Raw genomic sequence first — 25,061 nt, 5'->3', positions numbered from 1 at the left:
TAGATTAACGAAATATGCTCATTTCTTTCCTATCACCACTACACACTCAGCAGCTCAGGTGGCAGAGGTTTTCTTTCGGGAGGTTTTCAGATTGCACGGCTTGCCTCAGAACATTGTGAGTGATAGGGATAGCCGTTTCATGAGTCACTTTTGGCAGGAGGTATTCCGGTTATGTGGCACGGAGCTTACACCCAGCACTAGCTATCACCCACAAACCGATGGTCAGACAGAAATTGTGAACAAATGGGTGGAAGGGTATTTAAGGAATTATGTGGCAGCTCAGCAGCGAGCTTGGGTCAGATGGATATATCTCTGCGAGTATTGTTACAATACTACATATCATATGACTATACAGATGACACCCTTCATGGCACTTTACGGTTATGAAGCACCTAGTTTCTTGGATTTGTTGTTGAGCGACAGCCGGGTACCCAGTGCAGGTGAATTATTACAGGAGAGTAAGGATATAGTTGCTACCCTCAAAGACAATATTGCAAGAGCTCAGAACCAGCAGAAGCAGTATGCAGACCAGAAGAGAACTGAGCGTAGTTTTGAGGTAGATGATATGGTTTACCTCATGTTGCAGCCATACAGGCAATCTACTCTTAAGAAGAGTGGTGCAGAGAAACTTAAGCCACGCTATTATGGACCATTCAGGATTATCAGGCGAGTTGGTGAAGTGGCTTATGAGTTGGAGCTTCCCGCAGACAGCAGAGTGCACAATGTGTTTCATGTGTCACGCCTCAAGAAGGCGTTGGGTCAGAATGTGGTGCCTTCTGCAGTATTACCTCCTTTAGACGATGAGGGAAAATTGATTTTAGTACCAGAATCCATCTTGGAGAGCAGAGAAAAGCAGCTTCGTAGAAGGGTGATCAGAGAATACTTGGTTAAGTGGAAAGATTTACCTGTTGAGGATGCTACTTGGGAGGGGGAGGCTATTTTGCAGCACCCGGCGTTGAGATTGCTTGAGGCCAAGCAATTTCAGGAGGGGCGGACTATAATGTCCCCTCTTTAGTTCGACATGGCATTGATCATGGATTTGCCTATTCCAGACTCTCGTAGGCAAATGGTGTGGAAAGAGAGTCAATTCTGCGGATCAGATGGTCATATCTTGCTCTTGAAGAAGTGTTAAGATGTTATATTTTATCATTATGTGATATTGGGGCCCACATGTTATAATTTTAAGTTGAGTTGCACTTTTTATTTTATAAAATTACTTTATTATAAAAAGTGCATTATAATGAGAATTTATAAAGGATGTTTCTAGAAGTTCTAGCAACTTCTTAGAAAAGTGAATAAATAGAGGGCTGGGCCTCTCATTTGGACATGCTTGGATTTGAGAACTCTTCTTCTTCTTCATTGTGAAGACATTTGTAGACTTTGGATCTGCAAATTATTATTCGATCTTTGGGAACGAATCACTCCCTTGGATTGGCGACTTTGAGGGTGTGAAATATCACCTGAATTGTTGCATAATTGGAGTTAGTATTCAGCCATCTCATTGGAGCTTATTGAGAATTCGTTGTTAGGGTTTGTTTGGTTGGAATGAGGATTTCAGATTTGCCCTATCATTGGAGAAGCATTTGACAAGAGTTTGAAGACAGAATAGGTGCATTTTTTCAGAATTGGCAAAGCAGGGTTCGGAACCACATAATTGCTCATATCTCCTCAACCCCTTGGAGTTATTTTTTATGGTTTTACAGGGTTACTACCTAACCCTAGGCGCCCATTTTTCTTGCATTTGGGGGTCCCAAAACCCTGGTATTATTTTTATTTAGCAGCCGTACAGGTACGGCCTGGTACGGCCCTGCTAGTTTGGGCAGCAGCTGCAAATTAAGGACAGTTTGGGGGTGCGGTTGGAGGTCTTCATCAACGATTTGCATCAGAACTTGGTGTTCTTCCATAGTTCTTCAAACCAGGTTCTTGCATTCTGAAATATGTCAATTTTTGGGTAAATTTGCTGTCATACAGTCATTGTAATAATCAGTCCAGAATTGGTAATAAAACAATTTCAGAATTTATTGCATTGTAATTGAAATATCGTCCAAAGGCTTTATATATATTGTAATTCTGCGATTATATTCTGAAAGTATCAAATCTGAAATTGCCATATTCTGAATATTGTTACTGTTATTATTCATTACACGCCAAGTGTTTGATAAAATTCCTTAGTTCAGTTTGAGGGTTTCAGTGGCCCTTATAGAGAGGGTCATTACAATTAGTAACTATATTGGAATGTTAGTTCTTTTTGTACCCTGAGGAAAAATAAAGCTTTTTTTTTTTTCCAGTTTCCCAGCTCATTAATAAAACTTTTAATTAATTTTAAATATGATAGTAGGGCTTGGCTGTTACACTAATTTTGATTTCAAAGTAAAATAAAACCAAGTAAAAGAAAGATCTTAAAAGGAGGATGTGAATTGGAAATTGGGATTCAGGCCAAAATTAGAAATTGTTTAATGTCAATACATAGATAAGGTTAAGATGGTGAACAAGAGAATCCTTTGTACAAATGCAATGCCAATGGCAATTTTAGATCATATTGTTAGGAAAGGATGTTTTAAAGTATCTTGATTTTCTTTACATTCATTGTCACGAACATAAGATAAGATTTCTCTTGATTTGCAAGGAAATGAAGAAAAGAAAGTTTGAGGACAAGAAGGAGCCATTACAACATCAAGGGTAACCTGCGAGAAGGAAATGCATCACAACTTCAAGGCTTCAAGCAAGAAGGAAAGTTGAAATGACAAATACCAATGTTCAAATCATAATTCCAAGGAATTGCAAGACTAACAATTGATGAGACTCGTGAGACACTTGCCAAATTCAGTAGAGTCCATGTCACTCATATTTTCCGGGAAGCTAACCTGGTTTTTGACAAGTTTGCAAATATAGGGGTCGGCGCAAGCCAAATTATGACATGGCGTCTCGGAAATACTTTGCCGGCGGATGTTAAAAGCTTGATCGATCTGGACAAGATCCAAGGATGTACGGAGAGGATCAATACGCAATTATGAGTATGAATGGATCAAAGGGAAAGGGTACTTCCCAAAAAGTTAGCATGGGAAATTGTAATTGCTGCAATTTATTACAGACTAGTCGACACGCTTTGTGGGTCATTTATTACATTTTCAATAGCAGCAACAGAAGGGCTAATTCTTTCTGCATTCTGCTTACTCACAGAGGTTCCAATCTGTTGCAGTGCGAGGTGCATATGAGAATTGAGGGAGTGCAGAGTGCAGACATGGTTGGCGAAAGGTGTAGAAAAGAGCCAGTGGGTGAAACTGAGAAGTGGAAGAGTAGGGATAAAGTTTGGGAGCAGCTGGATCTAGGTGGGATTACTAGATACATAACGAAATTGCATGGCTTTGATCAGGAGGTGACCAATAGTATGATTGGGTCATGGAAGGATGGCAGAGTGAAGGTGAATGGGGTTTCTTTCATGATCATTGAGGAGGTTATTTCAACCGTTATTGAAATCCCGATTGAGGGTTTTAAGTTTTTTAGGGACAAGAAGCTCTCGGCTAATGCTGTGCAGGATTTTGTAAAGGATGAGAAGGAACTGAAAGCCCTGAAGAAGATTGACATGTATTTTTTTCCTGATACCATAAAGAAATTGTGGAGGTATGTTTTGAGAGCTATTATAGAGTATATTACTTTGGACCCTAGGTTTGATAGGGCTCGTACCCACCACTTTGTTCTTTTGAATCATTTTCGGCGCAGCCATAAAATTTCTTTCCCTTTTTACTTGTTAACTTCTTTGAGCAAGGCGGTGGTTAGCTTCAAAAAGAAACCTACTGATAACCCTGCATTGCATGAGGGGCTCCTGTTGCTTATTTATGAGCATTTTAAGGCCCACTTTATTAGCAAGGCTCCCCCTCAAACTGAGAATGTGACCTTTGGAAGCTCTAGCTTCTCTTCAGACTCGGATGACATTTAGAGCTTTAGCTCTGAGGATGACGTGATTTCTTCCGCTGATAAGAAAGCCACCCAACAGGTCAAAAACTCGCCTTCCTCCATCACCCCTAGCAGAAAAAGTCCTAGGCATCATGGGCAGAAGCATCCTATGAAGGATGTGAAGGACGACAATGATGAGGAGGAGGATGTGGAGACAAAAGAGGAGGAAATGGAGACGCAGGAGGAAAATAAGGATGATCGCAGAGAGAAGAAACGCAAGAGGGAGGGTCTAGAGGATGAGATAAAGCAGCAAGAACGGGATATGTCTTCGCTGCCTCTTTCACATATCCATATTCATGCACAACCTGAGGAAGGAAATTTGGATTCCGAGACAAAGGGTGGGGAGGTGCAGGTAAATAACAGGAGGAAAGCTTGGAAAAACTTCAGAGTCAGGACCTCAAAAATGGGCATTTTTAGAGAGGCCATGATCCCGCAGGTCCTCATGGATAACCAAGAAGAGACGAGGCTTGAAGAACTCATAGACCCGATGATTGTGGCAATTTCAGACAAAGCAAGGGAAATTGGGTTGAATCTCCTGAATAATGCCCGCAATAGCATGATTGCTAACTTCAGATCAATCAAGTGGCGTTTCCATGAGTTGGAGGAGGTCAAAGAGCAGGTGGGTCATATGGAGTATAACAGGAATGGAGCGGACTCTAATAAAAAAGAAGGCAACGGCGAGAGGCTTAGTCTGGTGGAGAGAAGTATTAACAACCTCAAAATCTACAATCATAAGTTGTCGGATCAGATGATTTCGATGCTTAGCTCCATTAACAGCAACATCATATCCTTAACGGACTAGATCAAAGATAGAGCTATGAAGGATGATGAGGATGGATAAGACAGAGATGAAACCAAAATGGGGGTCGACACTGCTATGGACAACATCAACAATGATTAGGACCATGAGGATCAAAGGGAGCACCTGCATGAGGTTGAGGAGAACAAGATGGCCTATGAGGCAGCTCAGGTCATGCAAGACTTGGAGAGAAAGAACGAGGACTAATCCTCTGCCTGTTTTTTTGTTTCTTCCTATGCCTTTTTTTGGCTTTTTGTAAGGGCTTTTGCCTTGGTCGTTTCTTGTGGTTTTTGTTCTTGGTCTTTTCTATGGTTTTAGTCTATTGGCTGGGCCTTGTGCTTATTATCAGCCATTGAACTGGTACTTGTTTGGCTGGGCTTTTCATGCTTATTATCAGCCTTGTTTATGTTTTAACTCTTGGGTTTCAGGGTCCCTGTAAAAGTAAAATCTGTTTATCTAATCAAAAACACCAAGGTGATCCAATGTCAACATGAAGATGGTAAGTCCTTCATTGAGCAAGTGAAGAGAACCAAGACGATGAAAATGTAAGTGCAATGGAAGAGTCAGCAATCCTAAGGTTTGAAGGAGAATACATGGCAACACTAAAGCGGCATGAAGGAAAAGACATTGCAATGTTCATTTTTGTATATCTAAATTTGTTGTAAACCTCAATGAAGGGTGATGATTGAATTGCAAATACACAATTATGATATGGAATGAGATGGTCAAGGCCAAGAAATGAACATAAGAAATATTTCAAGTATAAGTTGAAGAACATCTCCATGAGAAGATTTCAAAGGTGAGGAGGATGAAGAAATGAAGCTGAAACAAAGATTGAAAGATAAACATGCTAAGTGGTGCCCACTAATTTGCAACCGAACATAGGATTCTCACACCACATGTCCAAGATCATTTAATCAAGTTGTTTCAGGTGTACATGTGGAGTGCATTTAATTTTAATGTTTTACCACAATGAAATTTGTCATTGGTTCATCCTTCAAAGGGACATGTATTGAAAAACTATCTTATTTTCTAATTGTTCAATATTTAATGCTTATAATTTGTAGTTAGCAAATACCCTAATTAGGGTTATATAGAATCTAGGTCATTGATGCTGAATAAATCTGAACCATCCATTGATTATGGGAACCCTTTGGAAGATCAAGAACTTTTCTCATTTTGAAATGTGGTTTGTCTGATTTGTACCCTGCCAAGTGTGCCTATGCATCAGTCTCCAAACTGCATTATAAACATACAGAAAACCAATCTACATATTATGCAGGAAAATAGAAGTTTTAAAAGCTACAGAACTTGGAATCTATTGAAGCTAAATGAGATATAAAGTTTAAAAACCAGTCCGCACAAACTAGTCCTGAGAATAGACTTACAATTCTTTTATATAGTCTCAGTTCATAATTTTGATCCATTCAAACTTGAAAATGCTCAAGTTTGGATTGTTAGATATATTATAGCCCTAGTTCATAAGTTATCAGTATGGTTTCATATTATAAATGTTTTATTCTCTTTGTTGATTACAGAAGTATGGAAATAAAAGAATCTTCACTATTTTTTTGAAAAACATTTTCAAACGTTTCTTTGCTACGAAACAATGTCACAGGACAATAGTTCAAGAGAGACTAGGCATACAAATCAATTAAAAAAAATGGAAAGCATAGTTTAAACAGGGACAGGGACAATTGTTTAAACTTTAAACAACACAATTAATCACAATCATTTCCATATTTATGCTTCTACGGAAGTAACAATTCTCAGCTTCAAGACCATGTAGGAATCTCATAGACAAAATATTTCATTGAGAGGAGTTACTAAGATATTAACACTTCTTTGATCACTTTCAAAAGCCAATAATCATTTCGGAGATAAGAGGTTACCTATGGAAATCCTCAACTTTGGACTGATGAAATTTAATGAGCACAATCTACAAGCTCAATGAACAGTGGCTTAAAGGTTGAAATTGATTTTCAAGGTTCCCTCTTTCATCAAATCCTGAGGGACCAAGCTGGCCTAAAGCAGAATTTATAATACAGTCAAAGTGACTTACAAATAAGCATTCAAGAAGAATTTCAGCATAACTCAGGAGAACAGATATCTGAGCAACCAAATGGAGATTTCTATGGCATTTTCAGAAACATATTACTTTCTAGGAAGGCCTATGATTTCTTCCTTTGAGTATAACATTTAATAACAAGGAACGTTGAAAATTACAAATTCAAAACATGATAAAAAAATCATGGTGTGTACACAAATTTATGAACTAGTTAGTAGTAGTAAACTTGCCATACCGTGCTATGGATCAGACAAGAAAACTCCAACCAAGTTGCAGCCCCAAAAAGGAGGACTGAAATTTTGCAAAATCAAGAAACATAGCAGAAAATCATATGCTGACATTTCAACAAAGGCATTTGGACATCTAATGTATAAGTTCATCTATTGAAAGAATGCATCACGTAAGGAAGCTAAGAGAAAGCTGATAGCTACAGAATTAAATTATGAACTAAACCTGAAATACTATCTAGGAAAATAAATGTCATGCTGATAAATTGCACAATGTTGCTTAATGATTGCATGGAGTAAGATAAGTACGTCTGGTTATTTCTGCACAAAAGGAGAGAACACAAGCAGATTGACATCATAAGGCATGGATCAGATACTTATAATTTCAAGTATAATTGGTAACAAGGCAGTGTAAAGTTGTAAACTAAATTTACACAATTTTCATAGCCATATCTAAGTGAGAATAAAAGGAAAAGGAAAGGAACCCCATCTCATTAGATTCAAATTGAAGAAAAACTACATATTTAGGAAAGATTTTTTGCAACATGAAAATGAGTATGATATTGTATTGTAATGTCCCCTTTCTAGCATTCATAGCATGATGTTGTCGTTAGCCTATTTCCCCACAGTCCCGTAGGCTAACTAGGACATTAAAGGGGCTTAGAGGCCATTTGGCCTAGACAGTTTCAGTTGCAGGTCTTTCTGAGGGGTTCTGAGGCAACTTTGGGCATACTTACTATTTATAGTAAGTCATCTTGGACATGGCCGGACATTCAGTCACAGTGGTATGTCGATGGTAATTGTTTAAAATCTACAGGAAAACTTATTTATCATTGATAAGATTTGTTATGCATTGATAAAGCCATTTTATAAAGTTAAATTTAAATATTTAACTTTATTAATGCATAGACTATAGTTTGTGGGAAATATTTAAATTAAAAGAGTTCCCTTTATTTTTATAACACATTGGAGACATAAGGTACATAAAGGGAGTTATGTTTTATCCCACATTGAGAAAACGAAGGATTGAGCTCTTGTGAGGACACTATAAAAGAAATGGAAGAGCTTTTTTTTTTGTATGCTTGGATGAAGATTAATGTTATGTTGCTAGATATCTGATTATCGGGCTTGGAGGACGGAATCCCTCTTTGCTAGCATTCTCTTCGTTGTTGGAAGACACAGTCAGGAGGATCAATGGTGTTTTCACTTCAAGAAATACATTGGGTTTCATTTGGGGCGTTCGCATAAAGAAATTTACAAGGGTTTGAGGTGCAGATCTGAAGTTAGTTATTGCTATAGTGCTGCATGAACAGTATTTTTGCTACAGTCGACATGAACAGTATTTTGCTACAGTACGGTGTGAACAGTGTTGGTATCAAGTTTACTTGTTTTTCCGGCTGATTAGAAGTTTGGAGGGCTGCCGACTACATCTGCAAAATACTACGGCAACTAATTCCAGGTTTCTTCTGTCAATTTTTGATACTTTGCATAATAATTGTTGAATACAAGTCTGAATAGTTGTTGCAGCCTTTAAGGCAGCTGTAAGTGCACATCTACATTTAAAAATCACCCTTTTATCAGCAGATTGAAAGAGTTTCCAGATTTTTCATATACTGTTGAATGTGTGCCAAGTGTTTGTGAAAATGTTATGATGTGTATTATGCATTTTAATGTCACTTCATAGTTGTTCCTAAATCTACTCATTGGAAAACAATTTATTGAAGAAATCAGCTTTATGAGTTTGCATACAAAGTGTTTGACAATATTCCTTAAGTTAAATTTCTACAAGTCAAAGTTCAAATCAGAGGAGGATATTACATGTATAATATAAGTGGTATAAATAGACACATTTTTTACCCAAAAATTCTCCTATTCATTATCATGGACTCTGAGATTCTTGTTTTAATTTACACATAATATATCAAATCATGGACATGATTCAATTTTTTATTACCTCCCAATCTAAGTTTTGTATGAATAGCAAGAGCCAGAAACAAGAAGAAACATATGTATTTACATTTTAATATTTACTTCTTTGATGTAGTGAATTAGTTCATACAATAGTTTTTCTCATTTGGCAACACAATGTTTGATCAAATATGATTAATTTTATTTGTAATGATTAGTGTAGTTGCTGCCAATAGCTCCCCATTCTATATATTGGGCCACTCACACTTTTATCAGGTTATTTAAAGATCTCTTTTGGAAATTGTATCTCTTAACTGTAGTTTCTTATTAGATAGAGAATCTGTATTGAAATCCTTTCTACCTTTACCATTTTTACTTTGAACTCTTTTGTATGGTTTCAGCTTCTATTCTTAATTGTTTTATGCATGAAGATAAAAGAAAATACAAAGACTCCTATTGCCAGCAGAAAAACATTTTAAAAAATGTGTCATGGTGCCCTAAAGGAATCATAACGTTAAAAAAAGACCAAAATTCACTGACCTTGGAAAGCTTTTCTCGTGATTCCAACGACAAAGTGTTGATCGCGTTATAATCCAAGTCTTGTGGAAGAGGTTTTCGCTCTTTCTGTGAAATCTACAAATTAAATGAGATCAAATGAAGGTGAGTTCCTCCTTTGTTAAATATCCCTTGCCAATAATTCTCAACTTCATTGTATGTGTGGTGATCAAGATATTTATAGAGTAAAATACTTAAATAAATGTAAAAACAAATCATTTATGAAAGCCAATCTAAGAGCATAAATTAGCTGCACAACTTTCGATTGGAGTTGGATTAAGAATGCAAAAATCAGCTAACTAAAATATGTGGTATCTATCCATAACACAATCTATCATAAGACATTTGCTTCATGGATTGCATGGCATTGAATAACAATCTTTTCCCCCAAGTATATGATATTAATTTGGTGATTACCAATGTCCTAAGAGATTTTTTATAGAGGGTTTATACAAAACCATTGACGTGTAGCTACCCAATGTGGGAGCACAAGCCATAGGCTAATCCTCTTCGACTAAGAGCCAAGGATTTAGGGGTATCCATTCCACCAAATTCGCATGGGGCATGATCCCGACCCCATCCGTCTTTTTGTTGTTGGAGCTTTGTAGTCAGAAAGACTTGATCCCTACTAGGTTCATTCAGAACTTTATCCCTACTATAAGGTTAATGCATTAAAGTCAAATATAATATTTAACTTAACATTATTTAATAAAGTAACTTTATGTTGGCACTTTGGGAGTGTATGATGTTTTTTTTTGTTAATGAAAGTGCTTCCAAGGGGTGAATGCCTACATGGGAGACACAGGAGATATTAAAAAAAAATCATAAATTCTAGAGGGGGCAGTGGGACTTGGAGGGTTATAAATATCCTCTCTTGAGTATTATTTTGCCATTTGTGTAAATTGGAGATTCTAATAACAGGACTGCTTTGGACTCGGTTCAACCAAAGCTTTGTGAGGACAAAAATCTTCACAAAGGACACATATCTCAATGTTGAAAGATCCTTTCTAGTAGGTTTGATTTGTGCTTCATTGTCAGGTTTCAGTTTTGCATCTGCTCCTTGGATAAAGGAAATCAGAGGGAAAATTTGGGAAGGCAAGGGAAAGAAAATTGGAGAGATCTAGGCATGGGAATACCTAGGAGTCTTAGCGTCCAAGTTGAATTCATTTTTCTTTTTGGATGATGCCTAAGGCCTGCAATTCAAGAAACATCCAGTTAATGGCTTGGAGTGCAAGTTTTATGGCTCCATCTTGCTGTTATAAATGTAAAATCAGACTTGTCAATATTCAGACATTTGGAAGCCATGTGGCCATCTGGGTAGTGTTGAAATTGAATATATTGTTTTCCACAAAATTAAAATATATTTGTCACACATTAGCAGTTGTGGGTTGAATATTTTCCAACTCCATTGGGTGTTATTCTTTGTATATCACTATTGGAAATATTATTTATTGCATTATCTATTTGTAAGAACCCCAAGTTTTTCACATATATTTATACAAATCTTATATGATATCGTAAATTATAACAGTAAACACATAAATCAAAAGTTCTGATTTTCTACCATGCAAGGAGGCTGAAAAATTCCAGATTATATTTCCCACTCATACAATCATTGTTCAATGAACAAAAGGCAAACCAGTTGAAAAAAATTGATTAAGAATCAAATTCCAATACAGCCATTATCTGATTTTTATTTTTTCAGGTCTGATATTGAAAAGCAGTACTAAATGGTTCAAAAAATACATTTCAAAAATGATTTCTCCACCTCAAAATCCATGCCAAGCTGCAAACTGCAATCACCTTTACTGAATTCACTAAACACTCTAAATCTACTCCAATTTGGTAAAAAATGACTTAAAAAATGAAGCCATCACTAGTATGCAAAATTCAATGGGTCTTTCACCATTTCAAACTGCTCAAAAAACTGAAGAATTGTCGCCCTCCAACGATGATAAAGTGCAGAAACCCTTGTCTCATACATAATTCCCAAACTCTAAGAAAACAAGTCAAAAAGCTCACATAGGCATAATGAATTCAAGCTGCACTTTGCCCTTTTTATAAATCCTTTATGAGGATTGATTAAAGAGACTTCTCAATAAAGTCACATATTATTATTAAATTCTGTGAGTTGACTTTATAATATCACTTTATAACTTCCTTGGCTTAGACGCCCAAATAATGCAATCAATTAATGCACTTTATTTATATCTCATGGCCCCCATTTATTTTAAATTTAATAACATGAATGAGTGCCATCCATTTTAAATCACCGAGTCAATTGTAGGTCAAGGGAACCACTGCGTATGCCATGAATAGGTGCCCTGCCAAAAATAACAGTTGTACAAAATTGACTTACTATAAATAGTAAGTTCCTAAATATTTTCTTAAGCTAGAGGTGCCAAACATCAACACTACAACATAGCCTGTTCTGTTGCCTTGCTATGAATAGAAATCCTAAATTTTCCTGAAATAGACACTATAAATAATAAGTGTTCCAAACTGAACCAAATGAAGAGTAACCTAAACTCTCATTTCCTTCGGGATGGGAACTGGTTTCCTGGTTTGCTGAATGAGACCCTCTAACCAACTGCTTTAGCCTTGAGAGCTGCCAATAGGCTAATCGAAACCACCAATCATGTTGAGGTAAAAGAGGGACATTAACGTCCATCCTTCCTAAAATTGCTTGTCCCTAAGCAATCTTAGAAACAAATAAACAATAGTCCACTAGGATCCCAAGGGTAGAATTGTGTAATGTTCCTGTTGATACCAACTAGCTCCTACAACATCAACACCAGAATAATTGACAGTACCTGCCGACCAAATAAAATCTGAATATAGATGTCACCGAAGTGAATACCTCATAGGCAAACAACTCAAGAGGCTAACAAAGCTTTCTCCCCAAAACTGTTGAAAGTGAGCTGGCATACACACGGTCGAACACTTGCACAACTAAACTGTACACCTGAAAGAAGGCATGCACATGAGGATCAACTATATGTACTCCTTACCATGTAGACCCCCGAAAACTCCTCGACAAAGTCTGTCTGGAATCTTGATGCACTGATAGAATTCCAAACATCGTGAACACTCATCTCAAGAAAGTGGTGTGGGTTGCTATATGACCATACAGCATCTGCCTCAAACAAAGGATTATTCACAAAGTGAACCTCACTATTGTGCTAATCAAACTGTATGCCTCTCAAATCCCAGAATCACAAATTGTATCACACTCCTGAATCATGCTCCTCCTTCACTTTGTCCTGTGACTAGTCATTACTATACAAATTTTCCAGTTTGTAATCAGCACTATGACAAGAGGTTGATTCAATATCACTCACTAATTGATAAGTTTCAACATGTGCACCACTAGCTTTGCAACATCAACATCAAAGATATTATTGTTATGTACCTTATAGAATGAATCAAAAGACACTATAGAAACTGCTGATTTGACAATGTCTTCACACGCACCTTCCAAGATCTTGGGACTCATTGCCAACCAATGAACTTTTTAATTTTTTTCGAAGGTCTGATTTTTTCTCTCCATAATATCAGTTGTATGCTGGTCACTAGCTGCTGAAAATTCACAGTAAAGTATTCTAGATACTTCACCTGTAGAGACCTCTTGTCTCTCTTTCTTAATATTTTGTGATGTGGACTCCTTAAAAATGGATACCAAATCTTGTGCTAATCTATCTATGGTTGCTGGGTGTGACAACAATTCACCCATCCTTTCTTGACTTGTCTAAGCTTCTTGAATTCTTTCATCATGGAATTTGATTGCTTCCTGGAAATAGTCATGTTGTTGAATTAAACTTTCAAACTGTAACTGAAACTTACTCAACAAGTTGGCAGGAAAACCCTCCTAAACTAACTAACATGCAATCACAAGTACTAGTGTGCAACAATTCATACCACACATTCCACCACCGAGCATTTACAAGCAACCATTAAAACTGACATGCAAGAGCTGATCACTTATACACAACCCTCATAATTGACATGCAAACATCTAGGTAGTCTCAAAACTAACATGCAAGTGAAAATCTCTGACATGCAACATGAAGTCCCTGACATAGAATTAAATATTCCTGATTAACCCTACAAGGTGATAGGAAACTGCTCTGATACCATTGGAAGAACCCCAAGTTCTGGTTCACATACAATTATACAAATCTTGCATGATATAATCAATTATAGCAATAAACACATAAGTCCAAAAATCTGATTTTTCCACCATGGAATGTGTCTGAAAAATTCCAGATTTTATTTTCCACTTATGCAATCACATTTTCAATAAACAAAAGACAACCTAGTTAATAAAAAGTAATTACATATCAAATTCCAACATAGCCATTTTGTGATTTTTACTTTCCTAGGTCTGGTATTGAAAAGTATGACTAAATGGCTCCAAAAAACAACTTTAAATTGATTTGTCCACCTCGAAAGCCATGCCAAGCTAAATACTGCATCCACCTTTATTGAATTCACCAAACACTCTAAATATACTCCAATTTGGCACATATATGACTCTTGAAAGGAGCCATCACTGGTCTTTCACCATTTTAAATTATTGAAAACACTAAAGAATTGTCGCCCTTGAATGCTGATAAAGTGCAAAAACCCTTGGCTCATACAAAATTCCCAAATTCCAAGAAAAACAAGTCAAAAAGCTCACATATGCATAACGGATTTAATTTGCACTTTGCCCTTCTTATAAATCCCTCATGAAGTTTGATTAAAGAGGCTTCTCAATTAAGTCACATTAATGACTTATTAAATTCCTTGAATTGATTTTATAATATCACTTTATAATTGCCTTGGTTTAGGTTCCCAATTAATGTACTCAATTAATGCACTCAAATGATGCCTCATAGCCCCCATTTACTTTATAACTCTTAATAAATTTTATTATTAGCACTTGCACCCAAAAGAGGTGCAATGATTGCATTGATAGTAATATATATTGGTGAAAATGTCAATTCAAATATGAATTTATACATACTCATTTTTAGTTATGAAATACAAGAAATGTTTGTTAAGTGTCAAAATTTATTGGTTTAAATCTAGTTTACCATATTCGCCCAGGTAACTAGGAAATCGCTAGTTGATTCGCAGCATAGTCGTATTTGATTCGAAATCGAATCCAAATCGCATTTTCTCTGTCATATGCATAGGAAATTCGCCCGTATGGACCTGTGTGAAATTTGCATCGAAATGGAGTGACTGTCAAAACACGTTAGAGAACCCGGGAGGAATTTGGAGTGATTCTGGGAATTAAAACGAATTTGACTTATTTTTAATTTTGTTGACTTCAACGTCATGCTAAAGTAAAGTTGTAAAAACAATTTTAAACCTAAAAGGCTGCGATTTTATGAAGTCCGCAGGCCACTATGAAGTCCACCGTGATTTCATGAAGTCTGCTGCGATTTTGCAAAACAAAAAATTTATGTTGTTTTCTCACGTCGGCTGCTTCTTGTCGTTGCTCTCTTAGCTTGGGTTTCTAACATAATAATATTGTGTTGCATTCCCAGACCGTGGATTCTGAGCAGGGTCACAACAAATTTGTGGTATTGCATTCCTAAGTCTGTTGATTTTGAGCAGCTTAGGTCTGTTAGCCCATCAATTTTGAGCATCAGTGTCATCTTGTGGTTCCCCACAACAAGTTTTTGAGTTGCATGCCTCGATTCTCAGCAACAGTGTCATCTTCCTCTTCACAGGTTAGCATTTTCAATGTTCATGTATTGTTTTAAAGTTAACCATTCTTCTATACAATCTCTTAAGTGAATCAGTAATCACAAATATAGGGTTCATTTTAAATTTTAATTACTAATTTACTAGTTTCCTACCAATAAACGATTAGCCTGTACATGTTTAGTAGTCAAATATCATATAACAGTATTGGTATATATCAAGAATCATTTTTGTTAATCTTAATTTTTTCTTTTTTGTTCTTTGTAGATTCTTGAATGGCTCCAGGTGGTTCTGGCATCGAAAATCCCCACTTCAAAATCGACAGATGCTCCCTGTTATGGAAATATGTGGAAATACTTCAACCAATGCCGGGTGGAGGAGGTTGTGTATGGATTTGCAGCCATTGCAAAGAGGAATCAAGTAGTTCCTATAGTAGAGTGAAAGCACATTTGTGCTTTATTCCTTAGAAAGGCATTAAATTTTGCACATGGAAGCTGATAGTAAATGGAAAGCTACCTAAAACCCTTCTTTCAAATCACATTGTGAACAAGTACATTCAAGAACAAAAGCAAGCAGATGAAGTTGCTGGGAGAGCAAGTGTTGCTCATCCATTGCAAAGTGGTAGGCCTTCAAAGAAACGGAAAATGTCATCTATGTCTTCAACTTCCGTTACCAATGAACTGCCGGCAGAGGGTCATCCATTCTTACGTTCTCCTCAACAACAACATGTAAGTAAGAAAACAATGGGACCATTGGAAGCATCATTTCAAAATGATGCTAGAGACATTGCCGATCAGGCCATAGCGAGATGTGTATATGCAAATGGATTATCATTTAATGTTGTTCGCTCACCATATTGGCAATACATGGTGAGACCAGTTAATGAGGCTCCAAAGGGGTTCAAGGGCCCTAGTTATGAGAAGATATGCACCACTTTACTTGATGATGAGGTGGCTCGTGTAGATGCTGCCATGCTGCCCATCAAGGATACATGGACTGAAACAGGTGTCACAATAGTATCAGATGGATGGAAAGATGCAAAGAACCGTCATCTGGTGAATGTTATTGCAATGTCTACAAGAGGTGCAATGTTTTTGAGAGTTGTGGATTGTGAAGGTCAGGTAAAGGACGGTCCTTTCATTGCAAACACTCTAATCCGAGCCATTGAGCAAGTTGGCCCTCAGAATGTTGTTTAAGTAGTAACTGACAATGCAAAGAATTGTAGGGCTGCCGGCTTATTGGTTGAGGAGCGGTATGAACACATTTTTTGGACACCTTGTGCTGTGCATTCACTCAACCTAATGCTACAAAAAATTGGCACTAAGGTTGAGTGGATTAAAAAATTGTATGAAGAGGTACAAGATATCCAAATGTTTGTCACAAACCACCATATGACACAAGCCATATTTAGACAATTCTTGAAATTAGAGCTCTTGAAGGTAAGTTCAATTGTTTAAATTTAAAAAAGTTTAGAAATCTAGTCACATTAGTTTATTTAACATTTTATGTTTTTAAATTTAAATAGATTAGTTGATTTTAATTTTTTAATCTACTATTGTTTTGATCTTAAAATAGGTTGCTGAAACTCGCTTGGCCTCCAACACTATTGTTTTGAGACGCCTTATCAAAGCGAAAGAGGCATTGTCTAGAATGGTAACTAGTGCTAATTGGAGCGTATGGAGGCAATCTAATAGTGAAAGGGCAGCTGTCATTAAGGAAAGGATATTACAAGACTCTTGGTGGGATCGTGTTGAGTACCTTCTGAAGTTCATTGAGCCTATATTGAGCATGATCCGATACACTGAGGAGGATAGGACTTGCTTGGGTAAGGTATATGATGGCATTGAATCCATGATTGAAGATATTAGAGCCATCATAAATGAGAAAGAGCAAGACCCTAATGAAACGTTCTTTAAGGAGCTAAAAGTAATCATGGAAGAGAGATGGAATAAAATGACTACCCCTTTGCATCTACTTGCCTTTGCATTGACTCTCAGGTTCTATAGCCAAGATGTCCTCAAGGGGAACAACACTAGAGTTGCTCCATACAGAGATCCTAAAGTTGCTGAAAGGTACAAGGCAGCCCTCCGAAGACTCTTTCCAGAGCACCTACGATCAACAGTGAGGTCTGAATTTATGAGTTTTGTGAGCACCAATGATTGTGGTATTGATGCTCTTGAAGACAAGAACAATGCTAATGCTCATAAATGGTGGTACTTCCATGGATAAAAGTACCAACTCTTGCAGCCTGTTGCCATCAAAATTTTATCATAGGTAAGTTCTTTAATCTTAAAATTTCTTGTTCATAAATATTCAAAACTCTTCACTCTATAATTTTAAATTTATATATCTTGATAGGTTGCTAGTTCATCATCATCTAAGAGAAATTGGAGCATATACTCCTTTATCCACTCAATAAAACGCAACCGACTCAACTCCAAGAAGGCAAATAACTTGGTCTTTGTGCATTCAAACTTGAGGCTCACAACTCACAAAGAGAACACCTACAAAAAAGGGGAGGCAAAACAATGGGATGTTGAACCAAAGTCTAGAGAGTTGAAAGCCCACTTTGATGCACTAGCAATTGATGATGATAACGATGATCATAATGATGATATACATAATGATGTTGATGCTCATCCTGAGGCTACAGCTGAGACTACTGATGCTAGTGGCATTAATTGTGCTTCTAATCTACAAATTCCTAATCATGAGGAATTCTTTGATGATTTTTTATCACATGATTGATAGTGATTACTGATTACAGCGATGTTGGCATTACTATTTTTTAATTGAAACATTGATATAGTGGTATATTTTGACATTTTGTAATGCTATTCGAACTAAATCGTGAATATATATGGTGGTGTATGTTGCTAAATTGCTATAATATTAGCATAGTGGTGTATAAATTTATTTGCTGCAACATATGTTTACATATATATAATTTTTCTGTTAAAAAAAAACTTTGTATGAATGAACCCAAAACAAACTGAACCTAGCCCAAAAAAAAATTGAGCGAATGTCGAACTTGAATATCGAACCCGCATACGAACCAGAATCCGAACCGGCAACTTAGGTTTAAATACAGACATGTTCTATTTATTGAAAATATTTGAGTAGCTATAGATTTTGTTGATTTAATGTTCACTATTTCTAACTTTATGAAAAAATTGTCATATCTAAATAATAATGTAATAATCTCAAGAAAAAAAACTCACCATCAATATAGGGTTGCATTTCTCATAAATTAAACTATTTCTCAATCACTATAGATGGTTTAGAATAAGTTTAAAATGTTGAATGTTATAAAAGTAATTATTAAGTAGCCTTAATAAATTAAAATTTGAAATGTGATATATTTTTCACGACAAAAATCAATTAATATCAAATATTTCTTGAATTCAAATCTCTATTTAGTTTATTCACATTTAAAATTTATTATATGAATATAAATGTAAAAAATCAATTAACTTAAATAATTTCATTTTGTATTTTATATATTAACATTTTGCACTATGGACTTCGTGGAATATCCATCCTTAAGATTTGGTAGTAGCAATGAGGGACTTTGAATAAAACATGGACCCTTTTAAGCAAAAGAGCTATTGGCCATGCATTGAATTTTAAGAGGTATGAGTGAGGAGGGGCCTTTATAAGGTTGGATGAGCAATGTCACTAGAATTGTGAAACCAAAACTATTTGTTTTCAAAATGGTGTCTCATTCCCTATCCAATTAGAGTTGTTTTAATAACTTAAATGTCACCAAATATAATGTAAGTTAAGTTATAGATAGAACCATATTTTCATTGAAATTTTATATTAATTTAACGTAGTCGACATGAATATAGATGCTATAAATAAAATATAATATAATAGGTAGACAGATTTTTTATTTACATGTTAATTTTTTCCAAATGTACTTGATATAATATATGTATGTAATAAGTTTATTGGTGTATAACTATCTAATATAAGAATAGTAATCATAGGTTAAATTTTTCCATCTACGAGCTAAGGACTTAATTAAATTTTTCATTAAGAAACATTCTACTTCATCAATAAATTGTATATGTATCTTCACTTTTTTAGATGAGTAGTAAAGTGGATACCTTCTTTTATTAATCAAAATTAAATTATACCATTAAGCTGTTCTGCAAAACTGACTTACTATAAATAACATAAACTTGTTTCATCCAATTTAAATCACTAAGCCAACTGGAGGTCAAAGGAACCACTATATATGCCATGAACAGGTGCTTTGCCAAAAATAGCATTCTTGCAAAACTAACTTACTATAAATAGTAAGTTCTCGAATATTTCCTCAAGCAAAATGTGCCAAACATCAACACAACAACATAACCTATTCAAGTTTCCTGCTATAAATAGAAATCTATGCATAGAGTTTGTGTCCACCTTTGGTTTCTGCGTTGACTTTGGAAATGACTTTTTTAAGGCACCAAGTTTGAAGATTCGCACTACCTTTATTGGACACATTTTTCAAAGATTTGGTTATATCATTTTATGTGGTTGTTTCACATGTTTATAGCAGTTTTCTTTATGACCATGGTTGAGTTCACAGGCAGTCTAACATCTCAACAATGTTTTTTTCTGCCAATATCATAGTTATGTATACCAAATATTTTGGGTGGATTTAGTTTTTCCACACATGGTTTATGGCCACCAGAATTTTCTTTTCCGCTTCTATCTTTTGTTAGTAACCTATCATAAAACACTCACAAATCATAAAACTTAAAAAAAACAAGGGTGTATATCACAAGGCATTAAGACTATCAAGATTATGTCAGTGTTGCATTTAGTGTTTGAGGTATTAATGATATTTTATTTACTCTTTCTGCAATAATAAACCTACATAAGACATTCTCTATGTTGTCTTGCATTTTGTCTAACAAAATGTAGGTAATAGAAAGAAACTTTCTCAACTTAGTTTTGCATTTTTCTAAGATGGTTCATTATTTAATTGGCTAACATTGATCAATCAATCGACCCCAATTTGTATAATGGATTCTTTTATTGAAGGGTTCCTCAAGTCTTTTTTGTTTTTCATTTCATTAAGCTTATGCTTGATTTATGAAATCTTCAATGTTTTCACATTTTCGAGTGTGTTTAATTGCTTTTGATCTTTTGGTTGTGTTCAAAACCTTGCTTCCGGTTTTCCCTTCGATTCGGTATATCTTACGGCTTAGTCGGACTTGGCAGTCAAAAGATATGACCATTTAAGTGCCCAAAAGGCAGACTCTTTAGATGCAATTGCATAATTTAAAATATCATGTTATATTTTAATGTTGACATTCACTTTTTGAAAAATATAACATTGTATATGAGCAATGTTAGTATGCTAATAGAAACCAAATTTAAATAAAGCTTCTACAAACTAAACAAAATTCATGAAATTCAAGATAGACTAAGATGAGCTCTCAATTGAGAATATGAGCCATTAATGGGCTCTCTCAATGAGAAGCTCTCTTGTTGAGTGGCTTTGTCTAAATAGATAGGATGTGTGCTCAAGCTTATGCTTCAAAAAGGGCTTCAAATGGAGTTGAAATTTGGGTGTGAGTGTATGGTTTTGATGTAAAATGGCTTCTTAAAATGACATTATGACTTTACTTCATGAATTGTGTTCTTTTGCAAAGGGGAAGGATCCAATTTATAGGCAAGAGGCTTGAGGGATTGAGGGCTAAGATGCAAGGATGGGGAAAAGCTCATGGAGGGCTCAGATTGCATGAGAGGAGAGCACATGGATTGTGCTTCTTTACAGCCAATCAGGGAGTGACACATGTCACAGGGTGAGAGGATGGAGAAGGGAAAGGATGAGTCAACAAAGGAGGCTCAAGGGATAAAATCTTCATAAAGACCCTCATAATAGCTTGTAAGAGCAATGAAAGGGCTTGGAAGAGTCATTTATGGCCTAGTGGGCTTCATAAAGTTTTATGATTGGGATATTTTGAGGGAGATGAGAGGAATTTCAACTTGGGCTTGATTAGGAAGGTTTTAAGCTTGCTTAGGATTGTGCAAATGATTAGAGGATGGATTAGAATGTTTTAGGATTAGCTTAGGGATAGGCAAGTGGATGGCATTTAATGAGGGTGGATGAAGGAGGAGATATTTGTTAACTTTGGCTTGGGTTAGTAAGTCTTAACCCATGTTTAGGGAATGTGACAAGGTTAGGAAGGGATTAGGATTAGGTTTAAAGACATCTTTTAGAAGAGTCTAGACTTTGGATGAGGATAAAGACTTTCTAGAATAGTCTAGAACTTCCTAGGATGAGGATGAAGACTTTCTAGAAGAGTCTAGAACTTCTTAGGATGAGGATAAATTAGATTTTTAGGAACAAAATAAAGTTTTATTTATTTCAAGGGTTTGGGTTGAGGAGATATTTATTAAAACTTTTTTAATAAACATGAGGATTAATATTTAATCTTAATTAAATATTTTGAGTTGGGATTAGGGGTAGGAAATATGGGATTAGCCTTTAATCAAAATTAAAGAAGGATTAGAAGATTTTGGAAGAGGTTAGTGGTCTTAAAGAAATTGGCCAAGTTTTGGGCAAAAAATAAATTTTTTATTTATTTTGGATTTTTTGGTCAATTTATTAATTAAATAATTAATAAATAAAGAAATAATGTTTAAATAAGATTTAAACTTTTTTGGGAGGGATTCTTTAATTAAATATTTTTAATTAAGATAAAGGAATTTAATGGCATAAAAATAAATAAATAATTAATAAATGATGATGTCATCAGAAATTTTTTTAGAAAATAAAAATTTTATGTTATATTTTCATGTTGAGTTGTTTTTTAATTTTCCACTTAAGTGACTTTATTAAACTATATAGTTTGATTTATTTTAAAGTTACTTTATGTTTTATTTCAAAACATCTAAGTTAAATATTGCTTTTTGATTAATATTTGCACATGACCTTTTTTTTTTATATTGTGTAAATGTTATTTTTGACCCAATTAAGTGATATTTCCTCAAAAATCAATTAAACATGTGCTTAATTGATCATTTAAGTTGTGTAAATGCAACTTTCAACCCATTTAAATGTAAAGAGCCTTTGAGAGTGTGATTTCCTCTAGAAAGGTATTTTATGGACTTAGTGAAAGTAAAGCTAAGTTTTTAAAACATGTAATGGGCCTTCCAAGGATGCGATTTGCATGGAAATGACCTTTTACATGTTGAAGTGTTACATGTAAAGCCCTTGGGAGAGTGCAATTTGACTTTTTAAAACATGTAACTGCATTTAGAGTGCATGAATTTGCCTTCCACGGAAAAAACTGCTCAATGCATATTACATGATGCATATTTTTAAGATATGAAATGGATGATGGAAAGTGTGATTTGCATTCTTATTCATATTACATGTTTTTAAAATATGTAATGGAGCCTAGAGAGTGTGATTTGCATTGTTTGTTATATATGTGCATTTTAGAACATGCAATAACACACGAAGAATGTGATTACCCTTCTTTCCCAAGAATGCATCCATTTTAAAACATGTAAAGGCTCCCAGAGACTGCAATTTCGCATTTCAACACATGCATTTGCTATTGGAGACCACGTTTTTGAAGAAAAATGCCCAGATTTCTCCATTTCAAGCTATGAAATCCATCACAAGGGGGGGCATTTTTTAGTTTTAATGCATACACATGCATTTGGGGCTCATGATTTTGCATTCCCAATCCAAAAAAGACTCAAATACATGCATTTTTTGTGACATGTTTTTGTTAAAAAAGCCCAGAAAATTAGGTTTTTCATCCACGTCTTGCATTTGGATCCATGTTTTAGCATTTAGGGAAGATGTTTTTGCATTCACAAGTCATAAACAACCAATATATTTCTATTTTTAGGGCACATTTTTGCTAAAAGCACCCAGAAAATGGCATTTCCATCCCATGCGTTTGGATCTAAAGGGAACATTTTTTAGTTTTAGTGCATACTAATGCATTTGAAATTCATGTTTTTGACCTTTTTATGCAAAAATGACCCATACTCATGCATCTAGAGGGCATGTTTTTATCCAAAAAATATACTTGAGTTTCTCAAAAGCGTTTTAAACTTGGAGGTTTTAAGAATCACATTTTTTTGCATTGGAGGATCACATTTACAAGCTTTGAAATAGTCAAAGAGTTGTTTGGGAAATTCGAATTTGGAGGAAAGTCATTCATTCAAACCTATCAATCTTTCCATATTTGGCTCTTTGAGCTCCAAATAAGTATAAGTTTTCAAACCTTTACTATTTTGTTGCATATTTTGGCATATCATTGTACACTTGTTCAAAGACATTCCATGCATTTTGCAACTTTCCTTTTCATAAGATGAAAACTTCAATTTTTGAATGCTTGGAATTTCCCCGAATTCCAATTTCAAAATTGCATATAGGAGAGCAAGTTGATATTTTGTCATGTTTGAGTTAGCAACCAAAGGTATGTTTTTGTTTTGTGCATAGTTTTGCTTGCTTGTTTGGTTTCCTTTCTTGGAAGAAAGTTGAAGAATCTTTCCCAAGGATGAAAGTGCATATTACATCATTTCACTTTTCAACAACACATGTCAATGCATATTACATCCATTTTCCAATATATGAAATTGCATCCATTTTCATTTACATGCAATTCCATCCTCTAAACCCACTTACATGCAATTACATCCTCCAAACTTGGTTACAACTTATACATCAAAACTCAAAATATGACTCAACTACTAATTACATCAAGATTCAAACAACTAAGAAGAAGAGGGATGCGTCCTTGGTGTGGTAGACATCCCCTATGCTCTAAGCTCATTTAGTTGTGCTCTTAGCTCACGCACTTGCTTGGTCCGTATCTCCAAATCTGAATCAGCCTGCATCTGAATCTCCAAGGCTGATTGCATCATCTTGGCAATCTTTCCAAGCTCTGCCTCCTTTTCTACTGACTCCTATTGTAGCTGACTCTTCTCCCGCCTAGCCTTATCTAGCCGAGCCATAAATGCTACCCTCTCTGACTCCCAAGCTGTTTTCTCTAACTCCCAAGCTACTCTCCCTGCAATTAGGTCCACCTAAGCTACTATTAATCTGGTAGTTGACTCCTCTCGAGCCCTCTTACTGCTACCTGATTAGCCTAACTCCTCTGAAGAGCATAATAGGCACCACGATATAGTTCGACTACCTCACAAGTTAGAGTCTCAACCCAGATCTCTGGTGGTGGCCCAATCCTGGTGCATCTTCGAAGTTTGTACTCTGGGCCATCTGCGTTCCTCAAAATAGACTGAAAAGGCAGTTGAGCACCCTACCCTTATGAAGGATATGACATGCTCCAGCTTCTGCACCAATGAATCTAAAGCATGTGTCTGCGCAGAGATCACTACTTGGCGAGCCCAAGTCACCACGTCAGTGAGAAATGTCTCAACATCCTCTCCCATCGATGTCTTTGACCTCACTGTAGGCTACTGGGTACCCATAGCTATCTTCATTGCTTCTATCATCTGCTCTGCATTGCTATCTATCGAGGAGTGTGGTATCTCATCGATCTACATTGGGTGATTCTCCTCCACCCATGTCTATGTGCCTATAGGTCTCCTTTCAGGGTTACTTCTCGCGTAGGTGAAAGAATGCCCGTGGTGCTAGTGTGAGGTTAAACCTCATACTCAAGTATGTGCTCAAATCTTGAGCAATGCTTATCGTGCTGGACTCCTCTGCTACTAGCCTTGCTAACAACATTGCATCTACTGTGACCACTACGTCCAAGCCCACTACATCTAACTGAACATTAGGTGTCTTCAAAACCTCAGCTGCTTCTGCCTATGTAGGTACCTCCATAACTTCCTCCTGTGTCTCTACCTCATCATCGAGTAT

The 25,061-nt window shown here is 35.8% G+C and overlaps 1 protein-coding gene across 1 annotated transcript in view; it reads right to left on the bottom strand.

Moving 5' to 3' along the window:
* The window catches only part of LOC149555729 (glucose-inhibited division family A protein), a 329,684-nt gene that overhangs the window by 13,845 nt on the left and 290,778 nt on the right, over positions 1-25,061 (bottom strand). Inside the window, exon 12 of the mRNA XM_089829868.1 lies at positions 9,497-9,589. Coding sequence (XP_089685994.1) covers positions 9,497-9,589 — 93 coding nt within the window. The remainder of the gene's footprint in view (positions 1-9,496; positions 9,590-25,061) is intronic.

This window comes from Cupressus sempervirens, chromosome 5, assembly GCF_028749045.1.
Source record: "Cupressus sempervirens isolate cs-2001-9-10 chromosome 5, ASM2874904v1, whole genome shotgun sequence".
Classification (NCBI taxonomy): Eukaryota; Viridiplantae; Streptophyta; class Pinopsida; order Cupressales; family Cupressaceae; genus Cupressus; species Cupressus sempervirens.
The sequence above is the reverse complement of the archived record's forward strand: the minus strand, read 5'-3'. Positions and strand labels throughout refer to the sequence as shown.